Genomic DNA, 23,895 nt, shown 5'->3' with positions numbered 1-23,895 from the left:
ACTCTTCAATGCAAGTTGGACACTATAACTGAAATTGAAACTTCTAGCCCAGCTAAAACCTACAGTTGGCAGAATGTGGCCGACGATGGTCAGACGCGAGGATAATGTATCAGACGAGACGGATGGATCGTGAAGGCAAGCGCAGGTCACAAAACTTATTAATTATTTGTGACCCACACGTCTCGTGTCAGCAAGACATACCCTCGTCTATACACAATGCCCAAGGCACCGAAGATAAGAGATATCACTGTGGCTGCGAGAGATCCTGCACGAGCCAGCTGCGCGACTTAAGTACCGTATGGGACGTGGAAACGACATGCACTGTTCCGAGCTCCAGACACGTTCAGTGACGAAGATGATAGCGCACTGGCATACAGGTGTTGGGTTGTCCCCGTCCTAATTTCACAGGCACTGCTTCAGATGTTTTGCAAAAAGGTAGGCGAAGGTGATGATGGTCAGGAACAAAGATGCTCGTGCGCACGCACAACTGCTCTAATCAAGACCCTCACCGTGTCAGTTGCCTAAAGCTCCCAGTGGCCGAGGATTGGATGTTTAACCCAGTATCTACAACTGCCTTAGATATCAGGCTATACCACATTGGAAGAGAAAATTTCTATGATGATTAATGATACAAGAGTGCAGAGAAACCAAGCGAAACAAGAAATAACGATACATCGAAATGAACTACCATAGATCTGCATCAAATCGCTCGAGGACAGAGTTTGCATCTTCTACATCCTTTTGCGCCTTCTTTCGCATGTAGAATATCGGACAGTCCTTGCTAGAACATAGCACGTCCTATCAACCAGTGTCAGTGACAGTCAAAGCAACCACAGACATAACCTCACTTGATGCAAAGAGCCCTGACAACGTTGGCATTGCGTCCACAGTCGCGAGAACCGTACTTGCAGTTGCGATGCGCTGGTGATTTGCTTTTGATATAATTCCCCGATCTTTGGTCGACAGTTATTGCACACGGCACCATCTGCAGCAAAGGCGATAGTGAGATAGGATCAGAAACTTATTTGTTTCAGCTCACTTTTTACGCTGTTATTCGACCGCAATGGAGTTTTGCAGCCAAGGCATGTTACCGTCTTCACTGCGAACTTCATCAAACCGCCGACTGTTGGCGTTGCGATCTGAATTGTCCTGGTGTGCGCGCCAGATACTGTGGAACGTATCAAAAGACGAGATTCATGCAGCCAATGAAGCGACCTACACAGCGATGCCGCCTTCTCACCCAGGATGGGTTCAAAAATTCTCATAAGAGGATTTGAGAGCTGGTTTTCGAGGTAGTATTTAGTATCGATGGGAATGTTATTCTCCAATACATAAAGAGGATCCTCGGATTTTTCGTACGCAGCAGCACCTATTCTCAAGTCAGCATAGCGCTATGATACTTGACAAGAATTCGACCTTTAATTCCCTTAACAATAACGTAGGCGACACGGTCACCCAAGGCCGGTGCAGAACCTGACCATGGATATCAGGACTCATATCGGACGACCACATCAGCCACAAACCTGCGTCACGTTGCCGCATGCGCTCTGCTAACTCCACATGCGCTTGCTTCGCAGCATAGTCTACAGACATTAGAGCACCAGCCACTTCTTGTTCAAAACTCACATACCTGCTTTGGCCAGAGCCTTTGTAATCACCAGTTGGGACATATCGACTTTATTCTGCAGAAGATCGGATATGACGCGTTTTGTATACCTGGGATAGTTGAGCTACCAACCAAAAGACAAAGAATGTGTACTTACTCCTCAGCTCCTCTGACGTCTCGATCGATCAACATCTTATGTAGGCAAGTCTCGATGACTGTCGATACTAGCCGACAGTTGTCTCTCCGGACCGTCTAGATCCCATGATTCAGTGTATCCACAATAACCTACTAAAGATGAGAACAAACTTCGATCCCCTTTGAGTCCATTTTGTCCCATTTGTCTGGCTTTGTCCAGTAAAGTCCAGCGTACCGCTTCTTGCTGATGAGAAGATATGGGTAATAAACTTTCTCGAACTCGAGCTTGATAGGTCTGACAAATTTTGTCGTCACAAAATCCGCCGCCTCTGCTCCTGTAGAACATTGTAAGTCGCATGCAAGTTAGGTTGTTGGTTGAGTACTAACCAAGAGCCATGACCTTTTCCAACTCCGCAGGCCCAAACTTGACCATGACAGAGTCAGTGTCACCATAGATCACTTCGGCATTATAAGCGTGTCCATTATTGATTGAGAACTCTGCCTCGACTTCCTACAAAGGGTTATTAGTCTGGTAATCACTGGCGGACAGACTACGACTTGCCTGCTTAGTCTTCTCGATCATCTGACGCCCATATGCTGTCACACTGGAGGAGATAGGAAGACAGGGCAATTTTCCAATCGTCGCACCAGTGAATCCATAAACAGAGTTAGCACTGATCTGCAATTCAGTGAGATCAGATAGGATCACTATACTAGCTGAATCCACAGCACCTTCAAGGCAAGCTGACGACCGTCCAAGACTGCACGCTTAGATGGATCGGTCTCCTTCTTGAGATCTGCCTTCGCACGCTTACGAGCAGAGATCAAATCTTCTAAGACAGTAGGTAGTAGACCTTTTCGTTTTGCCGTAGTAGCGAAGAAATCTAATCAGAAGCATTAGCCAGTTGATCTGAAAACTGCAGACCAACAGCTCTGACATACCGTTATTGGGGGTTTGGATATAGTCTACGTCCTTAACAAGCTGCAAGCGATCAATGGTACTCTTTTCGAGGAGCGTCGTATAACACAAATTATGTGCCATCATGATAGACGGATACAATGAGCTGAAATCAAGAGTCGCAATCGGTGTATCATAGTAGCCTTTCTTCGGCTCGATGACAGTGGCACCTTCGTACTGCTCATCCGAGCCCTCGCCTTTCAAAACAGGAATGACATATCCCTCTTCGTTGGCTTTACGAAATAGCTGGGAAAGCACCTTAATAGACTGGCCACGAGAAAGGAGGTAGTTAAAGGGAACGCCTGTGACACGTGCCATCTCAGTGTAGTTGACGAAGCACATAAGCTTGTCCATTAGTCGCTGGGGAAGATATGCATCCTAACCATTATGAGAAGGATAAAGATGACACAGAAAGACTCGATCACCTTCAAACAGTAGACGGCCAGCCGACGTCTGGACTCCGGAGTACCATTCTGCAACTCGGTGATAACGGAGTGGTGCACATCCTCCTTTTGCTCACCAAGGAATTGTGCGCAGACAGAGTTGAGGGTATAACTACGTAGCTTGTGTTCACGTTGCATGAACTGCAAGACGTCGAGTTGTAGTCGACCTTCTAGCTCTGTATCTTTGGAATCACGCTGCCCGTATGCCTTCGAAGAGAAATGCGTTTCCTTCGTTTGAGTTTTGGAACCTTTGACACAAAATAAATATGATCATATGACAGCAAACAGAGATGCGTACCCTTCATGCGACCAAGAAAAGGGAACTTATTTGCCTTGAGATGCTTTGCTCGATCCATGAGATATGGGAAATCGAAGTTTGCAATATTGTACCCAATGACAAGATCTGGGTCAACCTCTTCAATGAAGTCTCGCCAGGCCTGCAACATCTCAGCCTCATCGTCAAACGACATCACTTGTGAGCCAACGATGTGTGAACATGTGTTCAAGGTGAAAATATTGCGAATGAACGGCTTGGTCTCGCCTTGAAATCCAGGGTGAGCGAATACATAGAAAACTTCAGATCCCATACCTTGCCTCGTCACCATGTTAGCAATTTGGATGACTGGATCAACCTGTGCCTCGGGGAATATGCCCTTCCGGCCAGCACACTCAATGTCGAAGCTCAGTATACGAAGAGGTGCAAACTTTTGCCAGTTTTCTTCCGGTGGGTGCGAGATGAAGGCATCCCATCTAGTGCAAAGCATCATCAGACATCTATGCACACGACAAAGCGGAGTGAAAATTACCTGACTTTAAGCTCGATCTGACATGTGGATTTCTTGTCTTTTTCAGACACAAGTTTGTATTGACCGGCAGGAATCTCAATCCAGTTCATGCCTACAACCTGCAGAAGTGTCATCTCAGAGTTCTTGCGACATGTGTTTCCATACCTTGGTATCGATCATGAAACGCAGGGTGTACGCAATGTTACTCTCGAATGTTGAACAAGGTTGTCCGGTGGGGAAAAGGTCTCGAAACCCACACTCACCCCTCTCAAACAAGCGTATTGGTCAAAAAACAATAAGTACATGCAGAAAGCGTTGGTGCAGGACGAAATAAAAAAAAACTCATCTCGAATTTTCGGGAGATTCCTTGGTTCGGATATTGTAAGTTTCATGAAAAGAACCCAGTCATCTCCACGATAGCCCCAAAGGCTGCGCCGCTTGACAATCTCTATTTGCTTCACGAAGTTGCCTTGAGCCTGTTTCTGTAGGCAAGTTCAGCCACGATACACCTTGTACGTAACCACGATGCATACGTTTAACTGATCTGCAAATGCCTCAATATCTGACTCATCAAAGCCGCGAGGGACGGCGACATAGAAGTAAGGAAGGAAACCAGTGACATATGCGAGTACGCTATTTCCGTCCTGTAAGATAATTTGAGAACTGCGTGAAAGCGCAAGTATAAAGAAGGTACCTCTGTCACGCCAAACAACCTCAATACGATAGACCCATTGCTGTAGTCCGTTGCTTCGTCGACATCGATTTGCTGAAATACTGTAAGGGGGAGCGCCGTAAGTTAATGAGCCTGAGGCAACATGCGTACACACTGATGCTATTTCGCTTCTCATTAATGGAGGGAAGATGCGGGCGGGCCCAGCTATCAGCCCCACCCTCAGCAGCTTTTCTAACTATCAATAATCAAAGTAATGGCGAGTTCTCCACACTACATACCGACACCGTCATGTGCTCTGTCCTGACTCAGCTGTTCTAATACATCTGCGAAGGACGAATCTTGCGTTTTCTGGGAGTTGGTTGGGCCAAGTTTGCGCCTTTTCGCGGCAGGTTCCGAGCTTATATTCGGCTTGGTGCTGTCAAACATGTATCTGAGTAAGGACGTTTGTGACGCGCTCTGATTCTTACCGCGTGCGCGCCGTGAGCTGATTTTGTTGTGTGGAATTTGTCGGGCCAACCATCGTCGCGCCTCAGTAGATGAGAGGAATAATACAAACAACGACGTGTCACAAGCGCGCCGGGTAGTAGACGATGTAAACCTGGTCACCAAGTACTAAAAGTACTAATGGACAAGACTTGAAGGAACGCGTTTTGAATTAAAACACGTATGGTCGTATTTGTTCGCTTATGTTTGGCTTACGTACACAATTCAATCCAAGTCGCATACAATTGCAATGTCAAATGGCAATCTATAAGCTAGTCCATGTACAGTTACGAAGAGTCATTGGTATAGTTATAACTGTTATCCGAAAATTCTACGCGAGTCCATGGGTTTTGAATTTACAACTTCATGTGACTTTCGAACTTACATTGAGCACTTCATGACAGGAAAATTTCTGTGCAGATTCTCATCGTATCTGCAGGATTTTTAACAGTGTGTCCGACAGTACGAGGATCACTGAAAATCTCGTAGTCGTTACCCCCCTTTACAGAAATTGTCAAAGGGATGAAATTTCACCTAGTAACAAACTCGACTCTTACCTTGCTTGTCTTGTCCCCGAAAAAGTGGATTTCTTCGAAGTCATCTTTCTCGACATGTGTAAGGCAGTAAGTCTTGTCCCATCCATGTGGAAAGATATCAAATGATATCTCGCCACCGATAGAGAACGTTAAATTCAGTCGTTTGAATTTCTCCCGGAGAATTTCTACAAAGTCCGCCCTAATGTGGTGTTCCTGCCGAGAATCAGTGAGTAACATAATGAATGATTTCCTAATGTTACTACCTTGTCGTAAGCCTGAAAATCTTTGCGTTCCTTGACACTGCGGAGCCGAGGGGTGTTAACACAAGTCTAGGGAATAGCATGTAAATGAACCCACGTTGCATTGCGGCCGATAGGGCTGACATTGATCATGCCATTGCGGAACTCGACGAATGTTCCACTATAAATTGCAAGTGAATGGGTCGATCGACCGCCAAGGATCAGAGAAATTCACCGTTTGATTGGGATGTTCACGTCAGCAATGTAATGCAAGATAAAGTTGACTAGCTCCTGATAGTCCTTTTCGCCTACCATGTTGATGAAGGACTGCGACTCCAGCAGCTTTCCGAATCGATACGCGATAAGGCCGTTCTCAGCGAAGCCAAAGTCGAACTCCAGAACTGCAGATGCGTATGAGTATGTTAGCAGTCAACGAGGAAAAGCTTCGTACCATTGAAATCACCAACATTAAGCTGGTCAGATATCTTGGCAAAATCAGACCCACCAACAAAGCCTATAGCAACATGCTTTCTGAGGTCGCGTAAGAACTGGATCATTTCTGGAGATGCCCTCTGTCGGGAGATCTTGACATCAAGCATGATAGTCATCTGGAAGCTGGATTACCTGACGTGCGGGCGTTAACGTCTCATCGACATCGAATAGCACAAGCTTCTTGACTGGCCGTTCAGCGAAATCTGCAGACACCATGATGGTACGGTTGTAAACCTATTTTAGTGGCCAATCAGTCCAACTACTAAATTCGGCCATCTCCGAAGTATGACATTAGCCTTTGTCGGTGACTCTCATCCAGTCATCTTAACGGGTCCGTGGTTTGCCCTATGCTATCATTTTTCGCTCAGGTTTTATTCGCAGACTCATAACAAAACCTGCGCAAATGGCCCAGAGATACCATGTCTTTTCGCTGCCTCCCGAATTGTTGGAGACCCTTATACCTCGGAATCTAATCAGTCAACCACCACCCCCGGAAGTCTCGACTCTTATACAAACAGCTCCTCCAGTATCAGACAACGCGAGAGCGTGTAACATTTGTTTCGGAGCGACATTTGCAGACGTAACTGAGCAACGATCCCATTTTCGATCCGACTGGCATCGATACAATGTAAAGATTCGCCTGAGGGGTGGCAGCCCTGTGACGGAGCTAGCCTTTGCGCAGCTTGTTGACGGTACGCACTTCAAACTACTCGTCATTCGCTTTTACGAAATCTACCTTGTATAAGCTAGGCCTTGAAGATTCCCTTTCAGGGTCTGCATCATCTGACGAGAGTTCTGATGACTCCGATGCAGTCAAGGTCCTGGTGAACAAAATCAAGCGAACGTCGAGATCACCTTCGCTCAGCGAGGAGCGACAGACACCACTTACAGCGCTTACCTGGTTTCATTCGCCTCCATCCATTCAAATCGGGGTGTACAGAATGCTATTTCCAATAGATACCCCTGCTCCGTCGTACTTGGCGGAGCTGAAGAGCATTCAAGAGCGTGTGGAAGGTGGACGAAAGTGGGCTATGTTTATGGTTGCCGGAGGTCACTTTGCAGGCGCAATCGTAGAAGTCAGTAGACCTGCAGAAGACCAGGATTCTACTTTCTCTGCAAAAACGAAGAAGAAACTGCCAAAACCCAAGCCGGAGACATCAATTCTGAAACACAAGACATTTCACCGTTACACTAGTAGGTGTATTTATGATCGTCTTATTCATTGTACTGGAAAAAAATTTGCGTCTAGCTCGCCGTAAACAGGGTGGTTCGCAATCAGTAAATGACAATTCCAAGGGTGCTGCGATTAGTGCAGGTGCCATGCTTCGTCGTTATGGCGAGCAAGCTCTCCGAGATGTAAGCGAGCCTTCCTTTTCGTTCGCTATAGCTGAACATACACTCCTAGGATATCCGCAACCTTTTACTTGACTGGGCTGATGACATTCAGGACTGCGAAAGAATTTGGTTACGTGCTAGTGTCTCTAACAGGCGCATATTTTTCGACTATGAAAATTGCGTCATCAACAAAGGAGACGATCGTCTGAGAACGTTCCCTTTTCCAACGCGCCGACCAGTACGTTTTTTTACTGCTGTCACTCGCGTAATTCTTATTGTTCTACTTGCAGACTCAATCTGAGCTTGTGCGATGTCTCCTGGAGCTCACTCAAGTGAAGACGTCACACCTTACAGAGGAAGCGCTTAGAGCGCAGGACGAAGCGTTCCTTGCCTCCTTGCCCAAGCCCAAAGCCACACCTTCCGTCGTGCCCGCAGCGGTGCCTGAAAAGGCAAAACCACAACGATTGACTAAGGAGGAGGAAGCCTACCGTGAGAAGTGGTCTCGATTACTAGATATGATCAGCAAAGGTCGCTCAGAGCCTCTGAAATCCTTCTGGGAGCGCGAAGGCGCTTCCCTTGGTGGTGTCGATGCCCTCATACCAGAATGGACAGGGGATAGGCATGCATCGTTGCTCCAGGTCGCTGTGCAATCAGGCCAGGAAGACGTTACACGCTGGCTGTTGTACGAACTGCACGCCGATCCGACTATCCTTGTTCCGTCTTCAGGCGTACATCAGGAAGCTGCCAACGAATCGGACACATCGAACGCGCCTCCTTTACAAGGTGCAGGTTCGCGCCGTACTGCCTATGACTTGGCTCGTGCAAGAGCAGTCCGTGACATTTTTCGCCAGTGCGCGGGAGATCACCCTGACTGGTGGGACTGGTTCGGGGCGGCACATGTACCAAGCACCTTCAACAAGGAAAGGGAAGAAGCGAGGGACGAGAAGAAAAAACAAAGAAAGAAAGGCCTGAAAGAGAAAATGCGGGAACGGGAGGCCAGAGAAAGAGAACGAGAAAGTAAACAGTCTGACATTGATGACGAACAGGTGGAAGCAAAGTCGGAGCCTCGTCCTCAAGACCCTACAGCTCCCCGAAAGCTCGGAGGTTCGTCCGGCGCAGTTGATGGCGTCGTCGGCTTAACTGCTGAGTTGAGAGCAAAGGTGGAACGGGAACGAAGGGCCCGAGCGGCTGAAGCACGGTTGAAAATTCTTACTGGAGCATGATGGTAGATGTAGTTCATTACCAGCCCGATGGAACAAAATTACATCAACCACAAAAAATGAAATGAATGAGAATGGGCATTAGACCACATCCCTGCCCTACTAACAGACTCTGGTGACTGCACTGTCAGGACATGATTGTCAACAAAGCATTTTGACCCTGCCATGAGGCACAGTACTTCACATATAAGTAGTGTGGATACAAATGCGACTTCCAACCCTTGATTTACGAAGCCCAGAGATTTCCCTATGAAGAACAACCACTACTCAAAATCATGTTCAGCTGAGAATGAATCTGAATCATCCCACGAGTGTTACGACAAACGGTCGTGCCATGTTACTGTAACAACGAGTGAGTGATGGTGACAAGTCTGCCAGCCTAGCCCATTTAGATTGTAATGGGAGTTGATTGCAAGTGACTATGTTACACTTCACAGACAATCAGGTGAATGTGGTATATTTGGCAGAGCCTACTAGAGTCCAACAGCGAAGACATATGGTGAAAACATTAGTCATTGTCTGACCAGAAGGTGGTCATGAATGTTTACCTATGTTTATTTTTGTCATGAAAAACACATCATTCAACCTTTTCAACCACCACTCTTCTGTTAGATGTCTGAGGTTGCTGGGCCCTCAGATCTTCTCCTTTCCCCTCATGAAATTACTAATATTGCTCATCAAGTAATCAGACCCATGCCATGCGAGTGGGAAGGGTGCACAGTTATTCTCAACAGTTGGTATAATTTAACAAAGGTGAATTTAGATTTGCTCTTGATCTACTTTAGATGTACTAGATACTAGTCATAGATGTTCTGATGGTGGTGTGCTGAGCTGTACTCCTCTCCGGGGGTACATTAGAAAATCTTCAGCTGTCACACTTTGCTCTGCAGTCAGCAGTGCTGAGTGGTCATGCTGAAGGTTTTCTAATGTGCTCTTGGAGTGAGTATTCACTCACTCTGCCCATTTCATCTGCATCATCCTCCATTACTGGTCAGTACTAATACATACTTCCCTATTACACAGCATACCTTAAGACACTGTGATCGCATATCCAACATAGTGAGTTATTTTCTTCATCCACAACTTACCTCATTTTGCTTATCTACTGTCCTTGTAGGAGGGACAGTACCAATGTCGATATCTTAGATGTGCAGGTCGCATGCACGTCACAAAGGATGCACTCAAAGCACATGTGGACCTCAGCCACCTGTCTCGTCTTGCAATCAGTTGTCCAGTCCGTGGTATGTCACAACTCTAAAAATGGCAATCTACTTCATTTTCAATGTCGTCTTTTCAGATTGTGAGCGAGTTTTTCCGCGAGCATCTCAACTCGAGCTCCACTTCACGACCGATCATAAGGATCTCGTCAATAGCCCTGCGACTCTGGTCTTTGACAGGCTCGTTGCTACCGCACCACCATCACGACGAATTATGACTCATCCCCCACCATTACCGTCGTACCATCAACTACCTAATTGGCAATTCACTGTTCCTCTCGTCTCACTGCCACCTCACAAACCATTTGGTCCACTCGCGCCGGTGGAACCAATTTCCCGAAAATGGAGACGATTGGATGCACCAGACGAAGATGACTCAAATCCCAACCACATCATTCCACTCGATGATCTGGTCCGCCCAGTGATTGCACCCCAGCAGTCGAAGCAACTTGTCCCCCACATACGAAGGCAGCCGCCGTCATTGAACGAGAACCAAAGGCTCTCGTATCCTCAATCCATGCCTAGCCCACTTCCGCGCAATGATTTCGTTCCTACGACCATCGGTATCTCCATCTTCGAGCGGAAATTCGGAGAGCTTGCAAAAGATGGAGTGGTCAATGGAGGAGCATAGTAGCTCAAGTCTTGCGACTGTAGGGGCGAGAGACAGAGCCGTGGTCGCTAATTGGCTGTCGTTGTCGCATCATGTACTGTTCGTCGTCGTCATCTTGTACTGTCTTCATTGTCCTATACTGCTATTACATTATATACTGCTATTCGACAGTATTGAACTGCTTTTCTGCGGTGTATAGTTCAATATGATGACTTTTCTTTCTCTCTGTTTTGTTTTCCGATCGGTCACAGTCAATCAGACCACAGGCTCTCGAGGTTTATTTCTGCCGTTAACTGTGTCTACTCATTGAATTTTTCTCTGTTTGGGAGACCCTGAAGCTTGCAGTTTGGCTGTACAATTCTTGTGCGCTCATGGATAGAGGTCATCGAGAGTTGGAGTTTGTCGTACTTGTTCCCTCAATGTTTAAAGACAAGATAGGCTATGTTCAGTGAACATTTTGCGGCATCCTCACATGCATGAATCATAACGACAAGTAGTAAACATAATTACTAGCATACTGATGCACAAAGTATGGCTATAATGGAGCGCATAAGCCTATACTTCCGACGTCTCATTGCAATTTTGGGTCTATGCAGTGTTTCCCTCTGCGAAGGTGAGGAGATCAGAGTCTCCAGGATCGGTAACAGTCATGACGCTGAGAGAATCCGTTTAGCTTGCTTGAGTTAGGGATCGAGATATATGGGACTACGCACCCGACACGGAAAAGCTTTCCGGCGGCAGTGCCAAGTGCGACGTTCGTGCCAGAGAAGTGGTGCACGGTCGTCTTCGACAACATGGCATAGTACTCGAGCTCAGATTTGCGTAGTGGTGGACAGTTGCCAGCAATCAGAACGAGCTTGGCTAAATCATCGCGGATGCGAGTAGAACAAACACAAAGCAAATTTATTGTCAGCACAAGGGACCTTCTCAGCCTCACGCTCCAGTCCCCGTGAGTGCGAAAGAGTGCTCACCTTTGCCGCTGCGCATCTGCTTGAGGGCAGACTTGTAACCAAGGGTGTACTTCCCCGACTTGACGACAAGCGCAAGACGAGACGAGATGGACTCGGACGACTTGGTCGCCTTAGACTTCTTTGAAGGGGCCATTGGTAAATTTAGGTATGTCGGGGAGTCTTGAGGAGCTTGATGACGACGAGCGGCTTTTGGGATATGACAAAATCTAACTTTCAGAATGATGGATGAACTGTACAGTTTTGGCCAAAACGGGTTCAACTCCGACAGAACCGCCCCCAATCAAGGGGTCAACTTTTACATCGCACTCAGGAGTCGGAACTGCAGTGAACATAGCAAAAGTCGTTACAACGAAGCTAGAGACATTTCTAGAATAGCGTGTGGCCCCTTCTCATTATAATCAGTCTTTGACACAAAGTTCTTCCCATGCGACTCATTGAACGCGATCTAAGGGGGCTCATCAACCGAAAGACCTTGAATGCGATCGAACAATACACACACCTTCGCAACAATGCTAGTGCCAAGGAAAGCCGCAAAGCCATCTCCTTTTTCTCGGTATTCAGCAAAGTATTCAGGCACGGTCAGTACTCGAATCGACCGCGGCTGCACATCAGTTGCCTGGTCTGGAGTGCTAAGGATGAAAGGCGCTAACCGCGACTGCAGTGCAGCTCCGATGCCTTTGCACGATTAATCCCGACTTCACTGGTGGTACATGATCACGCACCTTTGACATGATTTGTAAGATCGCCATTAATAAACAAACCTTGCCAAATGTATTGCCTTTGGGCGACATCCGTTTGGCGAACAGAAAATGCAACAGCCTCCTGCAAGGGCAATATTCTCCCTTCATAAGGATCCACACGCTCGACAGGCAGCCCGTTCAGCAGCATGGGATCAAAAAGCGGCTCGCAAAACCGATGCCGCTCTTTGCCCAAAGTGATAGAGTGTCCGCGGAACTCCACAGTGACAAGATCAAGTGCTTCAATCTCCCTCGCCCGAGCTTGCTCTGCAGCAGAAGCCTTCGCAGTCAGCTTTTTTTTCATCCCCGTCTCAATGACGGCCTTTTCCTTGCCAGCAACGAGGACTGCTGCTATATCTGTGACTCCTTCATCTTCTGGTATATCTACCGTTTGGCCGTCTGATGGAACGCGGACAAGGCCTTCCACCCAAACATGCTTAACCAGATCGTCTAAGAATCTCTGAGTAACCTCCGGGTCACTCAGTTTGTCCGGAGGTGATGCCGCCGCCATGACTGACTGATTGAAGCGCAGGAGGTTGGCGAGGTAAACTTGACAATCTCTGATGCCTACAGGTGTAGACGAACGAGCGTTTTGTATGATGAATCCATCGTAAATTGGGGTGATATCCGTTATTTCGTGACCGATATCGACCACGACTCCGCTGAGCTGTCCAGCGGCATAGAGCTGGGCCATGGGGCGGTCAAGAAGACCGAAGCCTGCGACATTGAAGCGCTCGAAAAATATCTGGCATATGCGTTCTGACGAATCTCTGAAGAGGCCTGCTGGCATGGACAGCATAACAGGAGACTCGTTTTGAGTTCGCTTGAGTTGAAGTGTATGGAACAGAACATATTTCCTTGGTCACACTATGTGAGGTGAGGACACAACAATAGAATTACAAACATACCAGAGTGCCTCCGCTTGAGTCCAATCACGAACATCACCATCTGCAAATGGCCATGAGACGATAATATCATGACCAGCTTCGAGAGCTTCGTCTAGTTGTGAACCAACGAGATAGTCGTGAACCTTCGCCGAGGGACTAGGCTGAGAAGGCAAAGACGATGCACGACTGCTGGATGCAGATGGACGCAGATTATCGCTACTCTCGCCTGGCTTCAGAGAGAATGAGCCATTTACACTATCACCTGGATTGCGTCGCAGACCGACGCGAGCTTGTATTTCCTGTAGCATGTATCAATATGGAATCTTAGACACGAAAATGAATGATACAAACAATAGATGGCGCCTTGAGCAGATCTTGCAAGCCAACGCCTGCTCTGATGAGTGTTCTGCCGGACTCAATGATAACGACGGACGAGTCTCGGAAACTGACCATCGTGGAACGCTAGGAATACGTGATTTCGGTTGTGGACGCGTTGTTTACATCATGAACCAACTTTACTACCCGGGATATTGGTTACTCGGCTGTATCATACAAACGGATTCAGAAGACTTCAAATTCTTGTCCCTCATTCTCCAGCCATGATGTACATGCCAACGGAAGCTGAAGTTTCTGTGCTGTGGCCCCAGCTCGACATCTCAGAGTCCGGAAGCAAGCCCTTCACTGACTACAGCCGTTGGAGGTTGCTCGTAAATGACGGCGGAAGGCATACATGGCACTACCTCCAAACAGACGAGGAGTGCGAGAAGTGGCCTCAGAATGATGTAGACAAGTACTGGATTGGTATTCCACTTGTAAGTGTGTCATTCAAATTTTGGCTCGCAAACGCGCTCAGGCCTCAGCCGAATAGAATTTGCCCGACCTTCCTAAGCCCAAGGATGCGCTGGATGCAGCCCGCAATGGGTATACATTCTACAAGCACCTTCAGTCTCATGATGGACATTGGCCGGGCGAGTACGGTGGCCCCATGTTCCTTCTCCCCGGCCTTGTTATTGGGTCATACGTGTCTGGCATGAGCTTCAAGGAGGAGGAGCGTCTGGAGATGATTCGCTATCTTCTGAACCATGTCACCCCGGAAGATGGTGGTTGGGGAATGTAAGTTGTAATGCAATATTTGCTATTCGCCCCGTTTCATAAATCCATACAGACACATTGAAGGACACTCGACCGTTTTTGGGACAGCGTTAAACTATACCGCTCTCCGGATTCTCGGTGTGCAGGCAGACCATCCAGCTGCTGTGAGAGCCCGTGAGACATTGCACAAACTTGGTGCGCTCATCCTTCAGCTTTGTTGGTGTATGTGGCCTAATTCTTCAAGTACAGGAGGAGCCACTGGTGCTCCCGCATGGGGCAAGTTCTGGCTCGCAATCTTGAATGTGTATGATTGGGCTGGTGTGAACCCAGTCCCTGCGGAGCTTTGGTCCGTTTGCAAGCTTTCATCTTGGCACCTGAACTAACGCCTCAACTATCTGAAAGGCTCCTTCCTGATTGGCTGCCTGTCCATCCTCATCGCTGGTGGATACATACCCGGACTGTCTATGTGCCGATGAGCTATCTCTATGGCATCCGATTTAAAATGCAGGAAAATGATTTGATTCGAGCGCTCCGAGAGGCGAGAATTCTATTGCTGAATTTTACATTTTGTTTGCTGACGCTCCAACTTGCAGGAACTATACCCAACTAACTATTATCAGATCCACTGGCCCTCGCAACGTAATAACGTGTGTGCAGCAGACTTGTATTCCCCTCATACCACTGTCCTGGACGTTATGAACTCTGTTCTTTCAATGTACGAGGGCTGCGTTATCCCTCCCCTCCGCAGGGCAGCTCTCGCACGTGCATACCACCTTATCGTTATCGAGGACGAGAACACCGAATACCAGACCCTTGGGCCTGTCTCCAAAATGATGAACCTCATCTGCCGTGCTCATGTCGAAGGCCCCAACAGTGAAGCGTACAAGCAGCACGCTATTAAACGCGCAGATTTTATGTGGCTTGGCCAGGAAGGCATGATGATGTGTGGGACGAATGGGAGCCAGCTATGGGATATTGGCTTCATCACGCAGGCGCTCGTTGAGACCGGCCTTGCGAAGGAGGAGGTGAATAAGGAGAGTCTGTCGAAGGCGCTTGGATGGTTGGATGTTTGCCAGATCAGAGAGAATCCGAAGCACTACGAGACATCTTACCGTCACACCACCAAGGGAGCTTGGCCATTTAGCACCAAAGAGCAGGGGTACACGGTCAGCGATTGTACCGGCGAGGGGCTGAAAGCGGTCTTGTATTTACAAAACCAAGTCGAGTTAGTATCACTGTGATCTTTTTGGACTGTCAACTGAACACTCTAACAGAGGCTCGGAGAAAATTATCTCAGACGAACGACTTTTTGATGCTGTAGACGTCATGCTAACTATGCAGAACCCGAATGGCGGTTTTGCCAGTTATGAGTTGGTCAGGGGTCCCAAGTGGCTCGAATGGCTGAACCCTGCAGAGGTTTTTGGTGAGTTATTTACTCTCATAACTTTCACTATTCAAATGACGACTTGTAGGTGACATCATGATCGAGTTCTGTTATCCAGAGTGCACAACCTCCGTGATTACGTCGCTGTCTATCTTTAGGAAACATTATCCTGACTACCGGTCTGCTGACATTGAGTGAGCAAGGAGCCGCTGTTCTGCTTACCGTCCTGACAATTATTTCAGAAAAACTATCAAAGGTGCGATCAAGTTCTTACACAAGGCGCAAAAAGCCGAAGGCGGCTGGGTTGGCTCCTGGGGAATCTGCTTCACATATGCAACGCAGTTTGCTCTTGAGAGCCTTTCGCTAGTTGGAGAGAACTATTCAAACAGCTCTCACGCACAACGGGCGTGTAGGTTCCTTCTCTCATGGCAAAGAGAAGATGGTGGTTGGGGCGAAAGTTACAAAGTAGGCGCATCCAAATTTATATCCGGGACTGGATTTCTAATTTGTTCCGTAGTCCTGTGAACAGGGTACCTGGATACAGCACGAGAACTCACAGGTCGTACAGACCTGTTGGGCGACCATGGCCCTCATGTACGCGAAATATCCCGATCCCGAGCCTATTCGAAAGGCTATCAAGTTGGTCATCGATAGGCAATTACCCGTGAGTTCAGCACATAATAATGATGATCTCCAAAAACTTAGTCACGATGCAGGATGGATCATGGCCACAGGAGGCGATTGAGGGAGTATTTAACAAGAATTGCACTATATCATACCCGAACTTCAAATTCTCATTCCCCATTTGGATGCTTGGAAGAGCGTATCACTACCTGAATGAGCTGGAGGAGCAAGCCGGGCAGACTCTTATTTGAAAAGATGACTACTTATTGCGCGAGTTGTGTCATGGGGTGACTCCAGGAGGGAGAGTTCCGCGTTGTTCCATATTGCGAAGGGCTCCGATAGTTCATATACCTGTATCTTGAATGATATTTTTGTTATTTTACCAGGGACTAGTACTACTTGGTAGTTTCGTAAGGTCACCTGTCCATGTCACCCGTGGGTGAACAGGCAAACTTGAATTCGGAATTCGGTGGGATGCGGACAAACAAATGGCACAGGATGATGTGCTTTTGCTGTCAGCCGATTTGAATCCAGCGTTCAAATGGTCTCATCGCATCTTCAGTGTTTCCTCCCTCCGCTTTGCTTGCAGTCAGGGTAGGTCATCGTTTTTCTTCCTGACAATTTACATTTGATTTAGTTAATAATGTGTTGCAGCCGACATTCATCAAAGTCATTATGTCAAGCGCTACCTCCAGTGTGGCCCGGGTGGCTTATTTGGCTTCGGATATCATCGTAGATTCCCAGCCCACCCTTCCATCCACCTCACAATTTGCAAAGGAGTATAGCTCACTCTCTGCGACTTCCAGTCGACGTCCGACAATCTTGTCGGTGCCCCTAGGCGGCGATCCAGGGTCAACATTACTCAGAAACGGATCGGCTGCTGGACTCATCTCGTTTACCTCTTCAGCAGCAGCACAGACTGTAATCAGGCTTGTCCTGGATGCCGCTGAACTTTCTTCACTTCCCCTTGTCTTACATCTTGCCGTGAAAAACGACTTGTCCGAAGTCCTTCTGCTCCATTCTGCCATCCCTTTTTTCCTCGTCTCCAGAACCCCCCAACAAGCACACGATAACTCACTCCTGGCATCTCGGTTAGCACGGACGGAGAAGAAGGCAGTCGTGCATGTCTTTTATGACGCAATAAATGATCCAGTGGAGGTAATACCGGAGAGTGAGGTGCAGCCTTTCCTTCTCTCGGAGAAGCTTGCGTCGACCAATGGAGTGAATGGGCACAATGGAACGAACGAGCACAATGGTCATGCAATCAGTGCAAATGGCACCAACGGTCTCAACGGTCATTCAGCAACTATAGTATCTCCTGGCTCAGAGCTTTTCAAGCTTTACGAGCGCGCAGCGCTATCTACGGTCGTTCGCATTCGTCGCGCATGTCCCCCGTTTTCTGTACATGGTCCTAGCGAACCCCACACTGTCATCTTTGGGTTGGGTGATATCCCTTCTGTGGATCTTGACGGAGTGTCGATTGTCTCACTCAACTTGCTCACTCCCCTACTCCCCGCCCGCATACTCGATGTCATTCCACCATCTGCATCACGTGTCATCGTTCTCGAGCAGCTGCAACGCTGGAACACGAAATGGACACCTTTGTACCTTGAACTTGTCAATGCAATTCACCAGCGGGAAGTAGAGCAGCGACCCCACATTCAGAGCGTTTACTTCAGTGACCCTGCTCAGATTCCCCTCGCAATTTTGAAACTTCTCCAAGCAGCTCCCTCTTCTGCTCCAATTCAACTTGGAAGCACTAGCACCTCCTCAAATATTTCGCTGGAAGTGCCACACATACCCAAGCACGAATCGTCTTATACGAAGATCTTGTCTCACATCTTTGGCAAACGTCTCGAAGTTTCCAATTCGCCTGACTTGGTGCTTAAACAAGGTGCTATTGCCACCAGTCCGGAGTTTGCATTGGGTCGCGTTCGAGGACAACTTGATCAACGAAATGAACTCATTCGCTCTGTGCAGAAGTTATTGGAGGTTAAGGACGTCAGCCCCGAACTGCATAAACTTTGTAGCCAGTGGGTCCTTGTCAAGGACGACGATGCCAAGAGTCGCTCGGTGGGAAACGAACTCATCACCGCTCTCGAGTCTTCAAAGTTCTCGAGTCCTATCATCGACCGCATTCTTGCACTCCGTGCACACTTCCCCACACGCTCGAGATGGATCATTGGCTCAGACGCCTGGTCTTACGATCTTGGTGCCTCTGGTCTGCACCACGCCATCGCATCCGGACTCAACATCAACATTCTCATCATCGACACCCTTCCCTACACATCCCGCAACTCCGCTGATCCACACCGCCGTAAGCAAGACGCCGGTCTGTACGCAATGAACCACGGCGATGTTTATGTAGCGAGTGTCGCAGTGTATTCGTCGTATGCTCAAGTACTGCAAGCAGTCATGGAGGCGGACAGGCACAAGGGCCCCAGTGTCGTGCTCGCATACCTGCCTTACCAAAACGAGGATGCACCAGCACTTGAGGTTTTGAAGGAGACCAAGCTCGCTGTTGACGCTGGGTACTGGCCGCTTTACCGTTGGGACCCTGTGAAGGAAGCACAAGGCAAAGAGCCATTCGCGCTCGACTCGGACGCCGTGAAGAACGACCTACAGCAGTTCCTCGACAGGCAGAACCATCTGTCACAACTCGTACGCTCCAAGCCCGAGCTTGCTACGGAACTGGTAAGCAGCTTGGGTGAAAATGTGAAGGAGGCGAGAAGGAAGAAGGCACAACAGGCATATGATGACTTGGTTGTCTCGCTTGATGCACCACCGTTGGTAGTACTGTATGCATCGGACGGTGGCACTGCAGAGAAGTTTGCGAAGCGATTGGCCAACCGTGGTAAAGCCAGAGGCTTGTCAACGTCCATCGGCACCATCGACTCTATGTCCATCGATACCCTCTCTCAAGAGGAGTATGTGGCCTTCGTTACATCTGTGGCGGGACAGGGTGAGCCCCCACAGAACGGTCGGACTTTGTTCAAGGCGCTCAACGCTGCTGCTCTTCGTGGAGAGAAACCCTTCTCGAAGCTTCGATACTCGGTCTTCGCCCTTGGTGATAGCCACTACTGGCCACGCCCAGAAGATGCTCACTACTACAACAAGCCGGGCAAGGACCTCGACGTTCGTTTGGAGCAGCTGGGAGGAGAGCGTTTTGCAGATATCGGGCTCGGTGATGACCAGGATGCAGATGGACCAGACACCGGGTACAAAGTGTGGGAGCCCCTCGTGTGGAAAACGTTCGGTGTCGACAGCATTGAAGTGAAAGAAGCAGAACCTGACCCAATCACGAATGAGCATATCAAGGCGGCCTCGGGTTACCTTCGCGGCACAATTGCTGAGGGTCTCGAAGATACTAGCACAGGCGCCCTCGATCCCAGTGACACCCAGCTCACAAAGTTCCACGGTATCTACCAACAAGATGACCGCGACATCCGTGACGAACGTCAAGCTCAAGGCGTCGAACTTGCCTACAGCTTCATGATTCGCGTCCGCACGCCCGGTGGTGTGTGCACGCCTGAGCAGTGGTTACAAATGGACCGGATCGCTGATGAACATGGCAATGGGACGTTCAAGATCACTACAAGAGCGACATTCCAGTTCCACGGTGTCATCAAGCAACACTTGAAGCCTTCCATTCAGGAAATTAACAAGGTCTTGTTGGACACTTTAGCTGCGTGTGGCGACGTCAATCGGTGAGTTCTGCGGCTTGCGGTGATGTTTCTTGCTGATCGTCCGCCTTAGGAATGTTATCTGTTCTGCTATTCCTTCTTTGTCCCGACTTCATGCCCAGGTCTACAACTTCGCGAAGCTTGTCAGCGCTCACTTATTGCCTAGAACAACAGCATACCACGAAATTTGGTTGGACAAGAAAATGGTTGCCGGTGAGGCTGTCAAGGACTTTGAGCCACTCTACGGCGAGTTCTATCTTCCTCGAAAGGTACGCTTCGTGCTGCATTCGTTTCAAACCATTCCTGATGTTGCGACAGTTCAAAATTGCAGTTGCAGTACCACCTACCAATGACGTTGATGTCTTTGCAAACGACCTGGGCTTCATCGCCATTGTCGATGAGCAAGGAGAATTGGCTGGTTTCAATGTTACTATCGGTGGTGGCATGGGAGTAACCCACGGCAATAAGAAAACATACCCTCGAGTTGCGGATGTTATTGGTTTCTGTACCGTCCAACAAGGTCCTGCTGTAGCAGAAAAGATCATGCTTACACAGCGTGACAACGGTAATCGTGCAGAGTAAGTCTTCTAAATGTTCCACACTTTCACGTTCTAATTAGTCTTCAGTCGCAAAAACGCTCGATTGAAATACACTATTGACCGGATGGGACTGGACACATTCAAAGCAGAAGTTGAGAGTCGACTTGGTTATCCATTGGCTCCAGCACGACCATACACGTTCGACCGCAACATCGACGACTTTGGCTGGTCAACGGGAGACGATGGCAGGCACCACGTTATGCTCTTCATCGAGAACGGGCGTATTCAGGACGAGCCCGACCGTGATTTTAAAACTGGTCTTCGCGAGATTGCCAAAATACACAAGGGCACATTCCGTCTGACCGCGAACCAGCATATTATGGTCTCAGAAATCTCTACGGAAGACGTGCCCGAGATCAAGAGAATACTCGCCAAATACAAGTTGGACAACTTGAACCACACTGGTTTGCGGCTGTCGTCATCGGCTTGTGTGGCATTCCCGACGTGCGGTAAGTAATCTTGCACTTACATATATCGTTTCTGACATGAGAATACACTCAGGTCTCGCAATGGCTGAGTCTGAGCGTGTGAGTAGCGACTTTGTAGAACTCCTAATAAAATTTGATCTCATCGTGATGTCTTCTAGTATCTGCCAGTACTCATTGACAAGGTCGAGAAAATCTGTGAGGAGAACGGGCTTCGCAACGATTCCATTGTCATGCGGATGACTGGTTGCCCCAACGGCTGCGCAAGACCATATGTCGCTGGTAAGACACTCTCGCCTCGATAAAGCCCCCACTCAATATCTCTACAGAGGTCGCCTTCGTAGGCAAAGCGCCTGGATCTTATTCCATGCTTCTTGGTGGTGGATACTACGGCCAGCGCCTGAACAAGATTTACCGGGAAACAGTATCGGAACCTGAGATCCTCGCCATCCTTAAACCTATGATCAAGCGATATGCGCTCGAGCGAAACGAGGGCGAGCATTTTGGTGACTTCGTCATCAGGGCAGGATACATTGCTCCAACGACATCCGGGAAAGAGTGGTACGAAGGCATGGGCGGAGAAGGACAGTATCGTGAGGCCGCCGCCGCCGCATGAGGTCCTACCTTTTACAATCGCTACATCTATAGATCTATTTTTGGGTATCAAGTCACCTTACAACTTGCTGGTCATGGAATGACGTATGAAATTGAGATGTCCATTCGAACACTGTATCGTATGTGCCACATGAAATCATCTCACTCTAATTCCTATTGCTTGCTAACCTTAGCTTCTGCGAGTGACTCCTTCACGGCGCTGATAACCTTGTCAATGTCCCCTCGACTAGGGTCAACTACAGAAACACCCATGTGCCTGAGAGAGCGTGTCAGTCACACCACCTCACAAGTATTTCACAGGCAGAAAACAACGCACCCTATACGGAAGTATTTGTCTTTTTGGAGCAGGACGATTTTCAGTAACAAATATACTCCTCGCAGAAAACTTTACTGACCTTTGATGCTAGCATGTAATCCGCCAGCGACGACGACGTCTTTCTTCAACAGACGAGGAACGATATCGCTCGCTGTGAAACCGTCGGGGAAGTAAAGCTGTATACGGTATCAAAGTCTCGGTCGCAAAGTAATCAAAATACTGTACGCACTGCAGACATGCCATTCGCCTGGACGTCCTCACTGAGAGGCACGCCCTTGAATCCAATTTCCTCTGCTGCCTTCTTGACGCGCCTGCTGACCTCCTTGTGGAGCTTAAATCGTTGCTCGAGGGAGACAGAGCCCTGCATGATCTGGGTGAGGGACGCGTGGAACGCATAGATGAGGTTGACGGGTGGTGTGGCGAAGTAGGCGGCAGTGTTGTTCTCGTAGGCTTTCATTACGGGTAGCCATCTATTTGGGAATAAATCTATGTTAGGATAGAAAACATGGACTAAACGCACTTCTTCCAGCTGCCGTAGTAGGTTGTGACTGGCGTTGAACGGTTCTCGAATACCTTGAGGTGTTTGTATCAGTAGCTGCACGTCATGGTATCGGGGAAAAGGCAAACCTGGACGGCTTTCTGAGAAGCAACAAGGATGCTGAGACCCGGTGGCGTGCCCAAACCTTTCTGGCTGGCTGTCAATACGACATCAATGCCCCAGGCATCCATTTGGATTTCTTCGCTCGCCACAGAGCAGACAGCATCAACAACGACCTAGTACCAATCCATAATGAGTACACGTGAATTGAGGAGTTTTTTGGAGAATTACAAGTGTGTCTGGAGAAACTCTCTTCACGACGTTTGCAATAGCTTTGATGTCGGACAAAACGGCTACCCAAGATAGATCAGTCCGATATCAGGAACCTATATAATATCAGGCGCCCTGAAAAATATTACTAACCTGTCGAGGTGTCGACGTGGGTTACTGTAACAATCTTGTACTTCTTCGCTTGAAGTGCGCTCTCAATATCAGCTTCCTTAACAGCACCACCAATCTCAGCCTTGATCTGGTCGACATTGGCACCATAGGTCTGCAAACTGGAGAGCCATGAAGAATGAGCAAACACTACGACGCTTGCCCCATCATTGTCCCTACCAGTCTGCAAAACTATCGGCAAAATAACCACTATGCAGAACGAGCGCGTTTTCGCCCGGTTCTACGAGATTTGCAGAGACCTGGCACCATAAATAAACACATTTTGCACCCTGAAATTAACATCAGACTCATACCTGATCCCATCCCAATGTGCCTGACCCAGCGATCAGGAACGGCTGCGCATCCTCTGAGTAAAGAAGTTGTCTGACAAACACGTAAGTTTATCGTTCGGCCGCTAAGTCACCGTGAACTGCGGGTCCTTGCCTAGTCATGCGAATGCAGTCACCAAAGACTCTTGCAAAGTCGGGTGACATATGCGACATCGACGGATGTGCATTGGCAAAGAGGACCTATAAATAATTTTATGAGCGTTACAATTTATGCAGAAACGACACAAGAGTATACGCACCTCATCCGTGACCTCAATCGGTCCTGGGATGCTGAAAACGCAGGACTCATGATGAGATAAATTCCATGCAGGCAAAAGCACGAGTAGACGTACACCAGAAGTCTGTAGATGACGGACGCGGTCTGTCAGTCTCAGACAACCTTTATACGACCTGAACCATGACTCACTTGTGTGGAGCCTATCACTCAGCGTTAATCCGAAGAGTCAACACACCTGAACGACCACAACGGCACGCACCTGAACAAATTTACTATCTGTAGACATC

The 23,895-nt window shown here is 48.3% G+C and overlaps 9 protein-coding genes across 9 annotated transcripts; 4 read left to right on the top strand and 5 right to left on the bottom strand.

The window, feature by feature from the left end:
• Positions 1–597: 597 nt before the first annotated feature.
• F5147DRAFT_683020 (DNA polymerase family B-domain-containing protein) lies at positions 598–5,239 on the bottom strand. The gene is made up of 24 exons (XM_041436511.1): positions 5,068–5,239; positions 4,879–5,015; positions 4,755–4,826; positions 4,622–4,701; positions 4,461–4,571; positions 4,274–4,409; positions 4,093–4,205; positions 3,949–4,046; positions 3,732–3,892; positions 3,441–3,683; positions 3,125–3,390; positions 2,684–3,077; positions 2,474–2,625; positions 2,304–2,420; positions 2,129–2,252; positions 1,913–2,076; positions 1,764–1,858; positions 1,631–1,716; positions 1,524–1,583; positions 1,417–1,473; positions 1,220–1,369; positions 1,040–1,168; positions 849–985; positions 598–798 (listed from the first exon to the last, which is right to left on the bottom strand). Exons 1-24 carry the CDS (start codon positions 5,118–5,120, stop codon positions 685–687), a joined length of 3,249 nt encoding a protein of 1,082 aa, XP_041295720.1. The 5' UTR covers positions 5,121–5,239; the 3' UTR covers positions 598–684.
• Positions 5,240–5,307: 68 nt separating this feature from the next.
• Positions 5,308–6,595, bottom strand: F5147DRAFT_683013 (eukaryotic phosphomannomutase). The gene is made up of 8 exons (XM_041436509.1): positions 6,483–6,595; positions 6,310–6,430; positions 6,094–6,259; positions 5,977–6,039; positions 5,883–5,919; positions 5,641–5,832; positions 5,469–5,583; positions 5,308–5,414 (listed from the first exon to the last, which is right to left on the bottom strand). Exons 1-7 carry the CDS (start codon positions 6,564–6,566, stop codon positions 5,479–5,481), a joined length of 768 nt encoding a protein of 255 aa, XP_041295719.1. The 5' UTR covers positions 6,567–6,595; the 3' UTR covers positions 5,308–5,414; positions 5,469–5,478.
• Positions 6,596–6,652: 57 nt separating this feature from the next.
• On the top strand, positions 6,653–9,013 carry F5147DRAFT_683011 (uncharacterized protein). The gene is made up of 5 exons (XM_041436508.1): positions 6,653–7,042; positions 7,101–7,544; positions 7,600–7,706; positions 7,756–7,923; positions 7,976–9,013. The coding sequence occupies exons 1-5, from the start codon at positions 6,754–6,756 to the stop codon at positions 8,906–8,908; spliced, it is 1,941 nt and encodes a 646-aa protein (XP_041295718.1). The 5' UTR covers positions 6,653–6,753; the 3' UTR covers positions 8,909–9,013.
• Positions 9,014–9,480: 467 nt separating this feature from the next.
• F5147DRAFT_683008 (uncharacterized protein) lies at positions 9,481–10,958 on the top strand. The gene is made up of 4 exons (XM_041436507.1): positions 9,481–9,658; positions 9,929–9,964; positions 10,023–10,146; positions 10,203–10,958. The coding sequence occupies exons 1-4, from the start codon at positions 9,518–9,520 to the stop codon at positions 10,751–10,753; spliced, it is 852 nt and encodes a 283-aa protein (XP_041295717.1). The 5' UTR covers positions 9,481–9,517; the 3' UTR covers positions 10,754–10,958.
• A 196-nt stretch (positions 10,959–11,154) lies between these two features.
• F5147DRAFT_683005 (60S ribosomal protein L30) lies at positions 11,155–11,919 on the bottom strand. The gene is made up of 3 exons (XM_041436506.1): positions 11,704–11,919; positions 11,446–11,593; positions 11,155–11,387 (listed from the first exon to the last, which is right to left on the bottom strand). The coding sequence occupies exons 1-3, from the start codon at positions 11,834–11,836 to the stop codon at positions 11,321–11,323; spliced, it is 348 nt and encodes a 115-aa protein (XP_041295716.1). The 5' UTR covers positions 11,837–11,919; the 3' UTR covers positions 11,155–11,320.
• Positions 11,920–12,013: 94 nt separating this feature from the next.
• On the bottom strand, positions 12,014–13,810 carry F5147DRAFT_683004 (actin family). The gene is made up of 5 exons (XM_041436505.1): positions 13,679–13,810; positions 13,349–13,626; positions 12,426–13,297; positions 12,203–12,378; positions 12,014–12,148 (listed from the first exon to the last, which is right to left on the bottom strand). The coding sequence occupies exons 1-5, from the start codon at positions 13,778–13,780 to the stop codon at positions 12,047–12,049; spliced, it is 1,530 nt and encodes a 509-aa protein (XP_041295715.1). The 5' UTR covers positions 13,781–13,810; the 3' UTR covers positions 12,014–12,046.
• A 29-nt stretch (positions 13,811–13,839) lies between these two features.
• Positions 13,840–16,818, top strand: F5147DRAFT_683002 (terpenoid cyclases/protein prenyltransferase alpha-alpha toroid). Its single transcript, XM_041436504.1, has 11 exons — positions 13,840–14,139; positions 14,196–14,440; positions 14,493–14,614; positions 14,669–14,765; positions 14,822–14,957; positions 15,013–15,644; positions 15,694–15,842; positions 15,892–15,997; positions 16,046–16,268; positions 16,321–16,467; positions 16,520–16,818. The coding sequence occupies exons 1-11, from the start codon at positions 13,927–13,929 to the stop codon at positions 16,676–16,678; spliced, it is 2,229 nt and encodes a 742-aa protein (XP_041295714.1). The 5' UTR covers positions 13,840–13,926; the 3' UTR covers positions 16,679–16,818.
• A 23-nt stretch (positions 16,819–16,841) lies between these two features.
• On the top strand, positions 16,842–22,088 carry F5147DRAFT_64176 (uncharacterized protein). Its single transcript, XM_041433066.1, has 8 exons — positions 16,842–17,021; positions 17,082–20,134; positions 20,184–20,379; positions 20,429–20,688; positions 20,737–21,158; positions 21,211–21,236; positions 21,296–21,416; positions 21,464–22,088. Exons 2-8 carry the CDS (start codon positions 17,103–17,105, stop codon positions 21,748–21,750), a joined length of 4,344 nt encoding a protein of 1,447 aa, XP_041295713.1. The 5' UTR covers positions 16,842–17,021; positions 17,082–17,102; the 3' UTR covers positions 21,751–22,088.
• On the bottom strand, positions 21,903–23,894 carry F5147DRAFT_744406 (pyridoxal phosphate-dependent transferase; the record flags this gene model as incomplete). The annotated part of the gene is made up of 13 exons (XM_041439670.1): positions 21,903–22,005; positions 22,066–22,084; positions 22,145–22,241; positions 22,295–22,535; positions 22,586–22,638; positions 22,693–22,839; positions 22,895–22,956; positions 23,027–23,163; positions 23,222–23,301; positions 23,356–23,425; positions 23,486–23,571; positions 23,631–23,675; positions 23,868–23,894. The coding sequence occupies 13 exons, from the start codon at positions 23,892–23,894 to the stop codon at positions 21,903–21,905; spliced, it is 1,167 nt and encodes a 388-aa protein (XP_041295712.1).
• Position 23,895: the final 1 nt, after the last annotated feature.

This window comes from Suillus discolor, assembly GCF_016758755.1.
Source record: "Suillus discolor strain FC423 chromosome Unknown F5147scaffold_13, whole genome shotgun sequence".
Classification (NCBI taxonomy): Eukaryota; Fungi; Basidiomycota; class Agaricomycetes; order Boletales; family Suillaceae; genus Suillus; species Suillus discolor.
The sequence above is the reverse complement of the archived record's forward strand: the minus strand, read 5'-3'. Positions and strand labels throughout refer to the sequence as shown.